Consider the following 17,696-nt stretch of genomic DNA (forward strand, 5'->3'; position numbering starts at 1 on the left):
ATAGGGGGGCATGGGAGATAAGAGTCCAGAAACGCAGCCCCATTGGGGTCTTCGGGGACCACCAGAATGCGCACCCAGGGAAAGGCTATCCTGGTTTCCACATAGACACGGAAAAGGCTCAAGATGACCCGGACAGGAGACCGGAAGCAGTTCCTGGGTCTAGTTTAAAAGAAAGCCCGCTGTCTCACTTAGATTGAGTCAGAGTCAAGAGGCAGTGGGCAATGCTCTCTTGGACGAGGAAAGAGGAATGTGAACGGTATATTTTGCAATTTCCATAGACTAAATACTTCATAGGTAAATTAAGACTGAAACAGGTGATTATCTTGTACAGGGGCAGCAGATAGGTCCTTATGTTCCTTAAAATATGTTCTACATTTGTTCCACATCTTTAGTAAATGGTGAATCACTGGATTGTTGGTAAACAGGGTTGATTTGTGTTGGCTGGACCAGAGTACAAAGCATACAAAGATTTAGAATATGGTCTGATTACATTTTACAAGGAACTTTCAAGTGACAATCTTACTACTCTGAAAACAATATCACATTGTTTTATTACCATGTATCGAAGCACATACACCTGTGAACAGACTTCCCTTCTAAGAGTAGATAAGTATGGATAGTTTCATGGACCCCGTAATTTTTTTATTGTATAACTATTTGTAGCACAATCAAAGAAAAGAAAATTAGGTTTTGCTATGATTCCTTTAGCCCTATATCTGCAGAGCTGCCTATTAAACGCATGGAAGTTTCGAAATCCAGAGAAACTGTTACAACTGAGTCTAACTTCTTAAAGAATAATTTGTTGATATACAATATATATGTAGGGATTCTCTGAGAACAATACATGATATTAATTTTAACAATATTCATTCAACCAACTAAAGGAAGATGAAGGGAGGGCCACCTGTTAACACTTTTTCCAAAGTTTTACAGCACATTACCAAAATTGTGTTTAAAGAGATCTTTGTTTCCTTGTAATAATAATAATTCTCAGGTATTTAAACTGTTCTGATAAAATCAATGAAAAGTGACCTGGATTGGTATGGTATGCAAGGAAATTTACTGGGAATAGTGCACTTTTATTGAACTTAGTTCAGAATCCATATATATTGTGAAATACTCCAATCAAATTTAATATTAATGGTATAAATCAGGGATCGGCAAACTATGGCTCGCGGGCCAACCGTGGATTTAAAAGATTTTTTTATTGGCCTGCACTTATGTCATTACTTCCTTGCTTTTCTCCGCAATAGCGTATCATCAATTACTACAGTTTTCTTTCCCTTCATTGCGAAGTTCACTTGAAGTCATTATTACTGTAAAATATGAATTACACTTGAACACCTCCTTGAACTGCTGAACCTAGCTAATATAGCTTATTTGCACTGATACAATAGGTCTAGCGCACAATGCCATGATTCCATTATGTCAAAGAAAAGAAAAATCAATGCGCAGGTTTGGAAATTTTAAGAAAAAAGTTCAGAAGAATAATTTTTGTGTTCCCTGGAAAGAAAAAGTAATTTGTCTGATCTGCCAAGAAGTATTTAAACAATACAACATCAAAAGGCATTACAAGATGAAGCATGAGGCAAACGTTTTCAGAACACACAAGAGGTGGATGGAGCAAAAAACTTGAACAACTAAAAATATCACTTTCAGGATAGCAAACCCTATTTAAAAGAATACATGAAGAAAATGTGACAGCGGTAAGAGCTGGCTACCAAGTATCGTAACTTGTTGCTGCGTGAGGTAAGCCCTTCACTGAAGGCGAGTTTATTAAGCAATGTGTGCAAGAGATTGTGGAGGAGTTGTGCCCAGAGAAATGGAACTTCTTCCAGTTAGTGAGTTTGTCCTACATCCTACATTTACATAGATCATTTTAGACACGGAACACACAGGAAATGCATGTGTTCCATATAACAATATACTATTTACCCTATACAACTCCTGGCACCTCACACCCAGATAAACAGACTTGAGCTGGGAGAACTTTTTTCTCGGGTTGAGCTGCAGCGGTTGGGGGAATGGGATAGCAGGCTGCTTGTTGCTTGTGTTGATCGATACATTTGCAAAACAAAAGACGCTAATGGAGAGGTGTGAAGGAATTTAAGTTGGCCCCGGATTACAAGTTTTTTCACAGGCTTCAGGTATTCTACTCTTAAGTACACAATTGGCCATGAGTAAAACATGTATGCATTAGGTCAATTTCTACTTTTCCTAGTGACTTGGCTTTTGTCAATGGTCACTGCAAAAAACAGTTTTACAGGAAAAATTATTCTTTTTCATTAAAATGGGAAATCAGTAGGAATAACTGGACATTTGAGTATGAGCCCCATAAGATGGTTTTCGAACTCAGAACCTCAGGGTTGGTCTATCAACTCTAAGGTTGTCCAACTTCAGATCATGATGTCAATTCAAAATGGTGATATACACTGTGAACTTTAGTGAAAGCTGTAATAATATACTGTTTTTAGCACTTCTGTCTATTTGTGTCCCTATAAATCACTTGTATTGTTTATTAGCACTTCTATTTCTTTATTAATCACTTGTACACAAAGTACTGTCCAACTGCTATGTTTGGATACACAAAATACCACATAATGCATTGTTATCAATATCATTCATTCCGATGTAGCAGGAACAACAAAGGCAACACATTCATATCGGTTTTCTGAATGCTTTACTGGAATGTGTTCAACTTGGGACATTCCCAGCTCTGACATCCAACTTCTAATGTAAATGAAATGCAGCACAACTGTCTGTACAATGTTTTCGAGGCCTTTAAAATTTGTTGATGTAAATGTATATGAAAAAAATTTTGTGGTGTGTTTGGCATCCCTGCTCAAAGTAAGCAGATATGCATGTTAATATAATCTGTAAATACAGTATAATAAAAAGGGGAGGGTTCCTAGTAAAAATCCATAGATGCAAATGTATATTACAATGGAGTAGCTCATTTTTCAGCTCTTAATTTAAACTTGAGCATGTGCAAACACCACATGTGCAACAATAAAGTACATGATTCTAACTCAGGACACTGGATCTGTGAAGCAGCAGTGCTACCCATTGTGCCATCATGCCTCCTCAAAAACAAAACAAACTAACAAAATAACATCTGATACAAAATAAGACATTTTGATTTCCATTTATTATTCATATTCAAATTTACTTCAACACTTACACTCACCTAAAGGATTATTAGGAACACCATACTAATATGGTGTTTGACCCCCTTTCGCTTTCAGAACTGCCTTAATTCTACGTGGCATTGATTCAACAAGGTGCTGAAAGCATTCTTTAGAAATGTTGGCCCATATTGATAGGATAGCATCTTGCAGTTGATGGAGATTTGTGGGATGCACATCCAGGGCACGAAGCTCCCATTCCACCACATCCCAAAGATGCTCTACTGGGTTGAGATCTGGTGACTGTGGGGGCCATTTTAGTACAGTGAACTCATTGTCATGTCCAAGAAACCAATTGCCATCAGAGGATGGGTACATGGTGGTCATGAAGGGATGGACATGGTCAGAAACAATGCTCAGGTAGCCCGTGGCATTTAAACGATGCCCAATTGGCACTACGGGGCCTAAAGTGTGCCAAGAAAACATCCCCCACACCATTACACCACCACCACCAGCCTGCACAGTGGTAACAAGGCATGATGGATCCATGTTCTCATTCTGTTTACGCCAAATTCTGACTCTACCATTTGAATGTCTCAACAGAAATCGAGACTCATCAGACCAGGCAACATTTTTCCAGTCTTCAACTGCCCAAATTTGGTGAGCTCGTGCAAATTGTAGCCTCTTTTTCCTATTTGTAGTGGAGATGAGTGGTACCCAGTGGGGTCTTCTGTTGTTGTAGCCCATCCGCCTCAAGGTTGTGCGTGTTGTGGCTTCACAAATGCTTTGCTGCATACCTCGGTTGTAACGAGTGGTTATTTCAGTCAAAGTTGCTCTTCTATCAGCGTGAATCAGTCGGCCCATTCTCCTCTGACCTCTAGCATCAACAAGGAATTTTTGCCCACGGGACTGCCGCATACTGGATGTTTTTCCCTTTTCACACCATTCTTTGTAAACCCTAGAAATGGTTGTGCGTGAAAATCCCAGTAACTGAGCAGATTGTGAAATACTCAGACCGGCCCGTCTGGCACCAACAACCATGCCACGCTCAAAATTGCTTAAATCACCTTTCTTTCCCATTCTGACATTCAGTTTGGAGTTCAGGAGATTGTCTTGACCAGGACCACACCCCTAAATGCATTGAAGCAACTGCCATGTGATTTGTTGATTAGATAATTGCATTAATGAGAAATTGAACAGGTGTTCCTAATAATCCTTTAGGTGAGTGTATATAGTATTAACATGAATAGCAAAGATAGCAGAAAATGAAGGCCAAGTACAGTTGAGAAGGACTAGATAAATTTACAAATGCAAAATGCCTGTAAATACATACCTTTAACTTTTGACATAGTCAACAATAAATAGGTACTATATGTGCTACTGCATGTATAGGAACGTGAGGCAAATGTAAGAAGAAACCAGAAGAACTGATACTGGAAGAAGCATTAGTAACAAGAATAAATGTGTTTCCAAAAGAAATATCAAAGTAAATTTGGATGAAAGTCTCAACTACAGATTTATGAAATCAGGCAGTTGACAACTGAGCAAGCAGCTGACCAGGAGCAAAAGCAGAGGGTAAACCGACCTTCTGCTACACCCAGACAATCGGCCGAGAAAACAGCCGAATTAAAGTAAGTAAGCAAGAAAGTGTGACAGAGCAAAACACTCTAAAGAAGTACTTCAGCCGCGAACACTCACCACCAGACTGAATTAAACAGCTGTTCAGCTGAGCTTTCTAAAGCCAAGAGCCACAGCTACTCAGCATCTCTTCTGATCCCTGTCAGCAGCCTCCATGTAGTAACGTAGGCCTTCAGACCGCGGCATCGCAGCTTTCTTCCAGCCTGAAGCTGTAGCATCCAAACAGCAGCACTTCCCTGCAACGCAGTGAAAGGATTACAGACCCAGTGACCTGAATTCTGAAGGCTTTCACAGGACGGCCAGTCCATATACAGTACAATGGATTCCACTGTACCATGTGTCCTGTAATATGGCGAGTTTAGATTCTCTTTTTGGCAATAAATACAGCTTTACCTATTTAAAAAAATGTAAAGCTTGCACACTTTGGACAACCATGTATGTAGTCTGGTAGTCATTAGGCAATCTGAAGACTGGACTCAATTTGTTTATTCAATTCAGCCACCTCAGATTTGGGGTTGGTCTTGCCAAGTCCCTGTGTAGTCAGGGTATAGCCAAAAATCAACTGCACCAATTCACCAGCAATTAAAAAGGCAGAGAGGCCTACAAAGTTAAAATTTAATCTTTTAGCACCCAGTACACCATTCCAAACAAAGAATATGTACCCAGCAATAAGAAGCATACATTTTGATGCTGAAAATAAAATGTTCATCACTTCACAAAACTATGTAAACCAAGCAAAACCAGAAAAATGATTTGAAGGAGCTAGATTAACCATTGTCTACAATTTGTGCGGGTTGGCACTAAAGTAATTTATCTTCAGTAATCTAAAGCATTCAAGAGGAGCTTCATATTGGTGTGCACCAAAACAGAAAGACAAAAAGAGAAAGTCTGTAGATCGGGGTGCCCACATTGTTTTCGGCTTGCGAGCTACTTTTAAAATGACCAGGTTGAAATGATCTACCTACATTAAAAATGATACATATATATTACCTATACCCATAAATTATACATACATATATATATATATATATATATATATATATATATATATATATATATATATATATATATATATATACAGTAGAGTCCCGCTAATCCGAACCCCGCTAATCCGAAAATCCGCCTAATCCGAACAGGACTAGGAGAAAAAATACAGTAATTTTTATAAAATTTCTGAACTGGGAAAAGTAAAGAAAACAAGTTTTTTCAAGTTATGTCGTACATTTAATGTACATTTAAGAAACTTGTAATTTTTCAATTTCGCTGTCTAACTAAAAATACAGCCTTACTTCAAATTGAAACAAGTTTGAATTTACTCACATATGTAGAATCCATGTTCTGTACAGCATTTACACAAAACGTAAAAAGCAAACCATTATCTAAGAGATAAAGTCAGTGATCTTCGTCTGACGCAACGAACTAAAACGGCTTGAAGAAGCAATGTTTCACCAACGCTGCATAAACATAACATCTGTTGGGGTTGCATCGGCGTGTTGCTCAATGTAGCGCAAAGCGAGATTAAGGGCACTGGCTGCGGCAGTGTGTAGAACAAAATCAGTCGGCGCGTCCCCTTCCTCCTCACTGTCATCTGCGTCGAGATCAGCTGACGTTCCCTGCACAGCTGCCACAATGTCATCATCTGTGTATTCTTCATGGCCACAGTCGTCAACGGCCGTCCACTCTTCCACGCACTCTTCTTCTGCATTTTCACAACCTGGCATTCTTTTCACCAATTGAAGAAGTTCGCAATTTTCTTTTGTCGGGGGGGGGAAACTGTTTGGACAAACTCTAGCTCAGGGCAGAGATTTTTCCAAGACTTCTGTAAGGATTCCTTGCGTGTGTTTTCCCAAGCTTCAGCAACCCAGTAAATAACATCTTTGATGTTCATTTTCTTGAGTTTATCCAAAATTGTTAGCTCTTCATTATCTTCAAGTAGGCTACGAAGAAGCATTTTTCTATAATTCTGTTTCAAAGCCTGCAAAACCCCTTGGTCCATTGGCTGCAAAATCGATGTGACATTTGGTGGGAGAAAAATAGCCTTGATATCATCGCAAACAACTTGCATTTCTTCTGGATGTGACGGAGCATTGTCTATAAGTAACAAAGCACGAGGAGGCAATCCATTTTCTTTGTTAAATGCCTTTACTTTTGGCACAAATTGCTTGTAAAACCATTCTTGGAACAAGGCACGATCCATCCAAGCTTTCTTTTGATTTCTGTAAAAAACAGGGAGAGAGTTAATGTTCATGGTCTTAAAACAGCGTGGTTTTGCCGATTTGCCAATAACCATTAGTGGAAGCTTATTTGTGGCAGAAGCATTGCTGCAGGCCAACACAGTTAGGCGCTGTTTATCCATTTTAAATCCTGGTGCAGATCGTTCCTCTTGTGATGCAAGACTTTTGGTAGGCAATGCTTTAAAGTTAAGTCCTGTCTCATCTGCGTTGTAAACTTGCTGGGCGAGTAGGAAGAAATGATGCATTTGAACTCCTCAAGGTATTCAACAGCCGCTTCGTTGTCCGCTGACAATTTCTCCCCAGTTATTGTAAGCTGCCTGATTCCGTGTCTTTTCTTCCATCGGTCTAAGAAACCATAACTAGCCGTAAATGATACGTCACCGTCCATGAGCTTGTTCAATTGAAGCGCCTTTTTTTGAATTAGAGGGCCAGTGATAGGGATTCCTTTCTGTCTTTCTTGTGTAAACCATAAGAAAAGTGCTTCGTCCAATTTTTCGTAAGAAGACACTGTCGTCTTGCTACGTTTTTCAATCGTTTTTTCACTTGTGGTAGCGCAAAATTGCTCAATTTTACCTCTGTTCTTTTTCAATCGGAAATTGTTGCTTTCCCGACACCAAATTCCTTCGATAACTGAGTGGCACTTTCACCTTTGTCAAGTCTTTTCAACACTTCCAGTTTTTCTTTTAATGTACACGAGTTATGTTTACGTTTGCTTGCCATGATGATTAACAGCAGGGACAAGCACAGAATGTAAAGAAACCACACTACACACCACTCACAAGGACTCACAAAACACAGGGCAAGTGCGCGCACACGAACAATAACATTGCACAAAACACATCACTCAGCAGTAGCAGGTGGCACACTGACTCAGTGACTCATAGTTTGGGAACGGAAATCAAGAGGAATGCGTAGGTCTAGGTCACTGCCCTTCCGCTACTACTCACGCATCGCCCGTCATATCGATTTTACCTCCGATCACAGTCACACTACAGTGCAGTTTAAATAGCAGTGTACTAGAATACGTAATTTCTTACCTTTAATTCTTGACACATCAGACGCTTAATACGCCTCATAAAGTCAATATATGGCATTAAATGACAAAACTACGTCTAATCCGAATTTTCGCTAATCTGAACAGGGTTCGGTCCCAATTAGTTCGGATTAGCGGGACTCTACTGTATATATATATATATATATATAGATATGTATATATATATATATACAATATGTAGACATATATATATATTGACAGACTGAAGAGATCGTTCCTCCCCCACACTATGCGACTCTTCAATTCCACCCGGGGGAGTGAATGCGAACATTAATTTTATTTTAATTTTTTAATTTTTAATTTTATTTAATTTATTATTGTTTCTTTGTATCAGTATACTGCTGCTGGATTATGTGAATTTCCCCTTGGGATTAATAAAGTATCTATCTATCTATCTATCTATATATATATATATATATATATACATGTATATATATATGTAGATATATATATACACACACTGAGTATACTTTATACATAAAATATCTTGTCTTACCTTGCATAACTGAATAACCCTTATGGCACAATAACAATTTATGGTCACTACAGTATTTGGATTTAATAATCTTCATGTGGGAAAAGGATGATACGCATAAATAAGTAGAGCTGAATAATGCAGTCAAGGAGGTAGCACATTTCTTCATGTTTGGGTACTTTTCCTCTGTGAGTAAGTTCCAAATATGTCCATGAGCCCCATACTTCAGCTGAATGTCATCCTGTAGTGTCAAAACCTCATCCTCCACTGTAGAGGAGTTTTAGTTGAAACAGTGTTGCAATTTTTGATGCGGGTGAATCACCCTCAACATCTTCCCTAAGTGGATAGCACTTAAATGTAGCGATTGGCTCAAGTAAAGCTAAGTCTTGAAACCGTCTGTCAAAGTCTGACAGGCAATTTTCAATCTGCTCTGTGTAGCGTATGCTGTCATGTTGCACACATGCCTTCCATTGCGTCTCCAGCTCTGATGAGAGGTTTTGGATGTTCCCCAAATCAAGGCGCTGCAGCTTTGAGGACAGATGTTGCATTTTTCATTTCATAGCATTAACTGCATCAACATGATCTACCTGCACTACCTTTCCGATCTACTGGTCGATCGCGATCGATGTATTGGGCACCCCTGCTGTAGATTATTCTGTAGTAGGCTGAATTCCTTCAGAAGCAACTTACTCTATAAACAGTTGGAAAGATTTTTGGAAACAATGGATTCTTCCAGAGGGAGAATTATGCATATTTTTTAAAACCAGGTTGAATAATAAAAAAACACTGACAACCTCTTTCAACAGAACATAAATGTTGATCAAGGAGACAAACCTGATATATAGATAAACTGCAAATCACATTAAAACCGTCTGGAAAAATATATATATCATCTGAGATTTTTATTATTAGTTATTACAACAGGCACAACTGTAGCATTACCTTTTAAAAATGTTGAAAATGCTCCCTATACAGTGGAACCTCGGTTCACGAATATCTCGGAACACGTACAACTCGGTTTACGACCAAAAAGTTCGGCAAACTTTTGCTTTGGTTCACGACCACACACTCGGTATACGAACAAGCCAGTTTCCCTTTCGGTTTGTGCGTGCTGATGATTTCCGCACGTGTTGCATTGTTCTCTGTCAGACGTGCGTGCTTGCATGCTTTCGCTGTGAACTCTTTGTGGTCTGTTTCATTTCCCTTCCGGTTCATACGCGCTGATTACAGTATTTAAGCATGTGTTGAGCCACTCCCTGTTCATTGTTCTCAGTCAGATGTGCGTGGTTTACTTGTGATCTCTTTGTGCTCCACAGTATTTTGTGTGCTTTTGCAGATAACCATGGCTTCTAAGCAAGTGAAGAGTGGTGAGAAGAAAGTTTTGCAGAAAATTGAAATCGAAGTAAAGAAAGAAATTATTGAAAAGTATGAGCATGGCGTTCGTGTTGCTGATCTTGCCGCCGAGTACAAGAAGTCAAAACATACGATTTTGACTATTCTAAATCAGAAAGAATCTATTAAAGCAGCTGATGTTGCAAAAGGAGTTACAGCGTTAACCAGGCAGAGGCCTCAAGTGCTGGAAGAGGTGGAAAAACTGTTTACCAGTTTACTCATTTACCAATTTGAGAACCCTCGTGCTTTCAAGCAGCACAATGTAAACAAAGACAGACTGCCAGTAATGTGGAGGGCAAACACGAAGGGTTGGGCCACAAGGACTTTGTTTTTGGAATGGCTGCATTCGGCTTTCGCTCCCCCCAGCTAAACAGCTAAAAACAGCAGAAACCCAAGAAATCACAAAAGAGAAAACACCTGAAGAAAAATATCCCTCCATCGCGGAGCCAGACTCTCCCTCAAAACTGTAACCTCCTCTCCACCCAGTTCCTCCTCACTTAATGACAGAACTCGACTCATGCAAGGTTAGTTTTCTTGGTGGTTTATGGTTTTTGTATTACGGATTTTTCAAATGTTCGTTTTTCGGTTCGTAGTGTGAATTGTTGCAGTGTTACTTTTCACTTTTTTCAAATGTTCATTGTTTTTTTCCCCTGTGCTTAAAACTCATTAACAAAAAGAGTTTATACAGCGATCGGTTGCAAGGCTATAGTGCAAACTCCTGCAATGTTACTTTCTTGGTTGCTTGTGGTTGGTTTTTAAATAAAGTTCGAATTTGTTCAAATGTTCCTTTTTTCCCCCGGTGCTTAAAACTCATTAAAAAAAAGTGTTCATACAGCGATCGGTTTGCAAGGCTATAGCGCGAACTGCTGCAATGTTGCAGAGAGAGAGAGAGAGAGAGAGCGAGCGCGGGCTCACATGCTGGAGAGAGGGAGAGAGAGAGAGTGGGTACAGCTGAGAGTGAGCGAGCGAGTCTGCGCATGCAGCTGAGCAGGAAGCCTGGGTGTTTTTACATTAGTCAACTATTACACTGTGCATTCTATGGTGTAATCTATACTAATAAAAGGCAAAGTCCTCACTGACTCACTCACTCACTCACTTACTCAGAACACAGTTTCGTTATATTAGAAACGGATTGCAGCGAGAAACTTTTAAGTGCCGGGTCTTAGCTAACATTAAATAAAGCCGTGGACATCGCAACATCACACAAGAAAGCAGCTCACGTGAACTAACTGAACGCAGTACGAGTGATCACTTCCATGCATCAAACCTGTTCAAAAAACGCATTACACAACTGACAAGGTAGGAAAAGAATATGCTCCAAGATGAGCTCCACAGCTAACGCGGTCTTGCGGAAGCAACTTTGTTACGCTGGCACCAAATACTCACAGAAAAATCCACAAGTTAATACACACGCTGTCTCTAGAGTTTTTCCACACTCAATGTATTCCTCGCATCCCCGTTATAGCCTCTGATCTCCCATTTCAATTCAGATGCCTCCAATTTCCAGTAAGGCTCTGCTTCGCGATGACAAGTAATAAGTCTCAGGGATAGAACCTACAAAAGGTTGCCATTGATTTCAGGCAAGATTGCTTTTCTCCTGGACAACTATACGTTGCATTCTCAAGAGTGAGCTCGCGCAGCTTCGTCATATTACAACCGGAGTGCTGAACTGACAATGTGCTATATAAAGAGAACTATAACAATTGTAATAAATGAACAATAAAGCAGCGGAGAACCCGTGGATTAAATAAAAAGGCAGCTTCCTTGGCGAAGCAAGGAAAAAGGATGGCCTTATATGTCGTTCGTTTATAAAACAGCAGAGAAGCTGTGTAAAGGCTGCTTCACAAAAAACCAGCGGAGCGCCTTATATGAGCAGGCAATCAGCTAAAGAAGGGAATCAATAAATATCTATAATCGTAATAAACGAACAAAAAATAGCGCACAAGCCACGGATTAAATAAAGGAAATGGGTACCTGAACAGTAAAGTAAGTCTCAAATAGCTACACAATAACTATAGCAGTCATAATAAATGAACAATAAAACAGTACAGAACCGCGAAGCAAGGAGAAACGACGGCCTTATATGGCGTTCGTTTATAAAGCAGCGGAGAAGCTGTGTGAAGGCAGCTACACAAAAAAACAGCAGAGTGCCACACTCTGAATGTATTCCTCACATCACCGTTATACCCTCTGATCTCCCATTTCAATTCAAATGCCTCAAATTTCCAGTAAGGCTCTGCTTCACGATGACAAGTAATAAGTCTCAGGGAAAGACCCTACAAAAGGTTGCCATTGATTTGAGGCAACATTGCTTTTCTCCTGGACAACTATACGTTGCATTCTCAAGATTGAGCTCGCGCAGCTTCGTCATATTACAACTGGAGTGCTGAACTGACAACGTGGTATACAAAGAGATCCTTAACAGATAGTTATTGGTATATTTTACCTCAGTTTAAAAAAGTTTTCTTTTCTTCTTAATAAAAATTTAAAAGCAGTACTTTTGTAGTATGGGATTTTGCTATATACAGTATATATATATATATATATATGTAGATATGTATATATATGTTTAAATATATATGTGGATATGTATATATATATATATGTGTGTATACATGTACAGTAGATATATATGTAGATCTGTATATATATGTATACAGTATATATGTGTCTGTGTGTCTATATATATGTGTGTGTGTATGTATGTATGTATGTGTATATATATATGTTGATATGTGTATACAGGTATATGTAGATGTGTATATGTATATATATATAGATATGTGTATGTGTAGATATGTGTATATGTAGATATGTATATATGTTTATATGTGTGTGTGTGTGTGTGTGTATATATATATATATATATATGACAGCAACACTCATAACAGTGACAAAACAATTACACTGACAATCATGTTACGTTATTCTTAAAATGTTTCCTTTTCTTTTTCATAACTTCTTTAACACACTACTTCTCCACTGCGAGGTACGGGTATTTTGCTAGTTAACTATATTTGTGCTTAAAAATCTTTCAAAAATATATTTACATACAGTTTGTACGGTCTGGAACGGATTCATTGTATTTACATACAATCCTATGGGGGAAATTGCTTCGGTTCACGATCAAATCGGTTTACCAGTTTACCCCAAACCTGGAAAACACCTGTTAACTATCATTCAATTACATCCAGCACAGAACTATTTAAGCAATCAGGAGGAAACAAGGAGGAGAGAGGAGAGGAGATAGAAGGAGACCATTTTTTCAGAACCACGAATCAACTTACCTGCTGTTTTTCACATCGAGCTTTTACCCTAGTTTGTTTTTCATTCCGCCGGACTGTCTTCCATCCCTCATCTGCAGAGACCCCGGGGTTGGATCATCATCCACCACGTGCCGAGGAATAACGGTGAGGTTGCTCCATTTGCCGGGAAATTCAAACAACTCACTTATCTCTCGTATAGTGATCCGTCTGCAGGACAGTTTTTATAACCGGATTATAATTCATGATCATTCATTCCGTTTATCATTCATTGTTGTTATTCGTTGTTTGTTATATGTTACAGGGGCAAGAGAGGTTTTGTTGTATTTATATATGGTGGTGTCACATTGTTGCTGTGGTGGGGGTTACATATATATATATATATATATATATGTATATATATATATATATATATTCTATTTATTATTTTGCATATTTCTTGTTGTTATTTCATTTAAATACAATTAATCAATTTAATTTTACATATCTGCTTTTCTGTTGTGCTTATATTTACACCGTCGATTGTGGAGAAAAGTTTCATTTGTTAGAGGTACAGCTTGATATTTAGATTCAACCTCAGTAAATTTTCCAGGCCACAGGTCTTGGAGGTGTAGCTGCCGGCTGGGAAAGGGGTCGGCCGTTATAAACTGTCCAAATGCCTTTTCACAATCATGTGTTAGAATTATTACTTATACTGATTTCCAAAATGTAATTTTCACTTTCCTAAATAAAATATTTACTGTTTAATAATATTCAATCTACTCATGCCCCTCCTAATTCATTCAAAACTTAAAATAAGAGAATATGACATTTAAATTGCAAGAATAAATACAAAAGTATTCAAATTAGAACAAAGATCAGATAACATATGACTATAACTTGTCTGAAATATCCTTTTCATATGGTACCTCCTTTCCAAACAATAGTAGCTGTATTTCAAGCACACAATTCACCATGGTAGAATGCCAATGTACATAATACTAAATCAGAATACCAAAAACCTGACTACAAGTAGTGTAATAAAATTGCAGGTTTATCAAAAAGCATGGAATGTGAGTGAAAATATGAAACTCTTTATCTGGCCCATTGTGCACAAAATTTAAGATTACTAGAGAAAAGCAGAAGCAAACTTTGTGTAGTACTTAGAACAGTGGCTAATTTGACAAATATGACATCTGCAATGTCATATGAAATTTCTATCCACCTTGATAGTATTTCATTATTATTATTTCACAAGAAACTAGAAAGCATAAGAGGCAGCACAATGATGTAGTGGTTAGCATAACTGCTCACAGCCATACAGCTCTAAGTTTGAATACGAACCCAATTGCTCTCTCTGTGGAGTTTACACATTCTTGAGTCTGAAAGAGGTTTACCCCAGGATGTAGAGGCACTTAACAGACACATGTTAAGTGGAAGCTCCTCATTGTTTGGTATGTATGATTATAGATGTGAGAATGGTCTGCAATGAAATGGTGCAGCCAGAACTGGATTCTGGCTTGGGCTGTTAACGACAGATCTCAATTAATAAGTTTTAGATGTATTGAGAGTGGCCATTGTAAAACGTTTACTGAAGGAATCAAATTTTGACCCAAATATACTTAATAATTTCAGACAAATTTTAGAAATATCCCTTCTTTCCAAAATGTTAGGAAAAAATAGTCTTTTAATGTCATTCTCTGCTTCAACGGGGGTTTTGTATTGAACACACCAGAGGAAAAGCCTCAACAAGTTGTCCAAATCACTCAAATATCTTATGTATACATATAAGCATGTATGTCAAGTAAAATCTACTACTGCAGTTCTGAGGCTGCTCTTATTGTTCTATTCGCAGTCTTCAGGCAATTCAATATTTTGCTACAAGGATCATTTACAGAACTATGTACCTATAAATGATTTATGATTAAATATGTTTTACTACTGCTATATTATATTTGTAAATCTGTGTATTCAGTGAAGAGCACCAGTAATTACCCATTGTACAAAACAGGTGTGCTATAGGTAAAATAAAATTGGTTCATTATGTTATGTGGCACTGAAAAGCACGAAAATTGTGGAAAAATACATAATGAATCAAATTCAAATAGGTAACAGTGAATTGTCAAAGAACCTTGGACTTGGAAATTTCTACAAAAAAACAACAGCAGATATTTTCAAGGTAATACACTCTAATAAGCCGTGAGGTTTGTATGCATAACTGTAACTGATAAACATTAAGCATTTTGAAAAATGTTGAAAAAGCATGGAAATATTTGCCATCAAAGAATCAAAATACAAAGAATAAGCTACCAGCTCAATGCCAAGCAACAAAATATGCACATTTTAATTAATGTAGAATAAAAAAAGAATAAGCAATTTAACAATAGAATCACCAGAGCCTACGAAAAAACTCGTAGATCCGGCCAACCTTAAATCCGTTTGCACCTCTCCGTCAGCGTCTTTTGTCCTGTAATCAGCTTGTAATCAGTGACCACATGTTTTGTTTTGTTTTTTTCAGATCTTGCCAGTCTCCACGTTGCTGTATGCTGTTTCTTTTGTATTCCAGAGAGAAGTGTGCGCATTGCAACAGGTACACATGTCGTAAATGTAGGAAGGACGGTCCTTGTGAGTGTGAACTGTTAACATTTAACATTACTATTCTTTCCTTTGCATGTCCTGGAGTACAAAAGAAACAACATACAGCAACGTGGAGAATGGATTTAAGGTGGGCCGGATCTACGGGTTTTTTCTTAGGCTCTGGTAATTCTAGAGTTAAGATGATGTAAAAACAGCAATGAAGGTAAGAAAATTTGCAAAAATATGGTAGGATTAAAAGTAAATTATCTCATTTTTTTATAATTACAGACTAAACACAGGAATTAACAATAACATTAAATTTGTCAACAAGATTAATAGAAACACAAAAAATGACATATATTAATGTTACTGACAAACCAAATGCCAATTCTGTTATGGATTGGAGTGTTAAGGTAGGAACCATAATACCAAACAAACAAACAAACAAACAAACAAACAAAATAAATAAATCAAAACAATTAAAAACAAAATCACAATGGCCACATCTACTATTGAGAGTAATGTCTTTTGTATTCTGGATTATATCCTGATTTAATTTATCTCAATTATACTTGTGGCCATAAAATACATCTCCAGTATCTGTATTGTGTCTGTATGGAGATCCAATGTCATCTTTCCTATGCAAAATAAATTCTTTTCTTCACTTTCATGATTTTTAGATGCAGATAGTAAAACGTACTTGTAGTTAGACTTGAATTAAATATAAACACTGTTTATTTCTGACTACCAGGCAAGAGATTAGGCACTTACAACAAGCAATTACAATATTTTCTATTTTTCTTTAATGTGGTCAAGAACTATTTGATCACGATCAGATCACTAAAAATGTATGTTAATGACGGGTATAGAGGAGGCCAATGTCTAGTAAAGGCCATTAATATGAGTCATAAAGTTCTTCCACTGCAAAAGTCACCTTATTATCTAATGCTGCAATTTCCTGCTGATTGGCTGTAGAAAGAAGGAAGCTGCTCATCTGACTTTTGAGAGGATCTTCAACCTCCACATCAATATCATAGCAAGCTGTTTTTTTCTGGTCGTTGGGATCCACACTGTCAACAAAGTAAAATTTAGAAATTAATAATCAAAGCAAAGAATGATTTATGCAAACTAATATGCACAGGTTTGCTAATAAATATGACATATTTTTAGATATAGCAAAGCATATCCAGGTATAACCACTAGGAAATAAATTCTGCTTTGCCTACATCAAAAGTATTATAAATCAGATGCTAAAGTAGCGAAACTCTATTCTAGGTGACAAGAAAAATGCTTAGCATTAATCTTCGGTATTCCTCAGGATTGTAAATAAGGGAAACTGAAAAGAATAGAGTAATTTTTAACAGATATCTATTCAGGCAGTTGAACTAGATGCACATGGCATCTCATTTACTCTTTTTAGATTTGTTAATCTACTCCCTAATACTTTTGATACACTTTATTAATCCTCAAGGGGAAACTGTCTTTTCACATGACCATTTGAGAGGTCAGAGCCCACGGCCAGCCTTCATACATCACCCCAGAGCAATCTTCAGGTTAAGGGCCCTAAAGAGTAGGATCCCTTCTGGCAATAACAGGATTTGAACCAGTAACTTTCCAGATAACAGCACAGATTCTATCTATCAAGATTCTAATCTTCTGTTCCTGATTAATATGAAAATCAAATGTGTATTAAGCAGATTAAAGATTATAAGCTCTAATATTTCAAAGTCACAATAAGTCAATGCCTACTATTATTCTGTCTCTGAGACTGACTAATTTCTCCTTTTCCATTGTTTGCTCATCTCCTTTGGCTTATGTTTATCCAAGTATGCCATCTTCTAGCTCAAGCCATAGAAATTTTTTTCTGGTTGCTACCTAGCTTTTACCACTGATTCATTTAAAAAGAAAAAAAAATTAAAAGCAAGTTTCCTATCAGTGACTGCTCTCTATGTCAGCACT

General features: G+C 37.6%; 1 protein-coding gene across 2 annotated transcripts in view; it reads right to left on the reverse strand.

The window, feature by feature from the left end:
* The window catches only part of smarcd3a (SWI/SNF related, matrix associated, actin dependent regulator of chromatin, subfamily d, member 3a), a 496,564-nt gene that overhangs the window by 22,115 nt on the left and 456,753 nt on the right, over window positions 1-17,696 (reverse strand). For both annotated transcript variants that reach the window (XM_039753231.1, XM_039753232.1), the window contains exon 10: window positions 16,672-16,807. In XM_039753231.1, coding sequence (XP_039609165.1) covers window positions 16,672-16,807 — 136 coding nt within the window. The remainder of the gene's footprint in view (window positions 1-16,671; window positions 16,808-17,696) is intronic.

The sequence above is a fragment of the Polypterus senegalus genome, chromosome 5 (assembly GCF_016835505.1).
Source record: "Polypterus senegalus isolate Bchr_013 chromosome 5, ASM1683550v1, whole genome shotgun sequence".
NCBI classification, from domain to species: Eukaryota; Metazoa; Chordata; class Cladistia; order Polypteriformes; family Polypteridae; genus Polypterus; species Polypterus senegalus.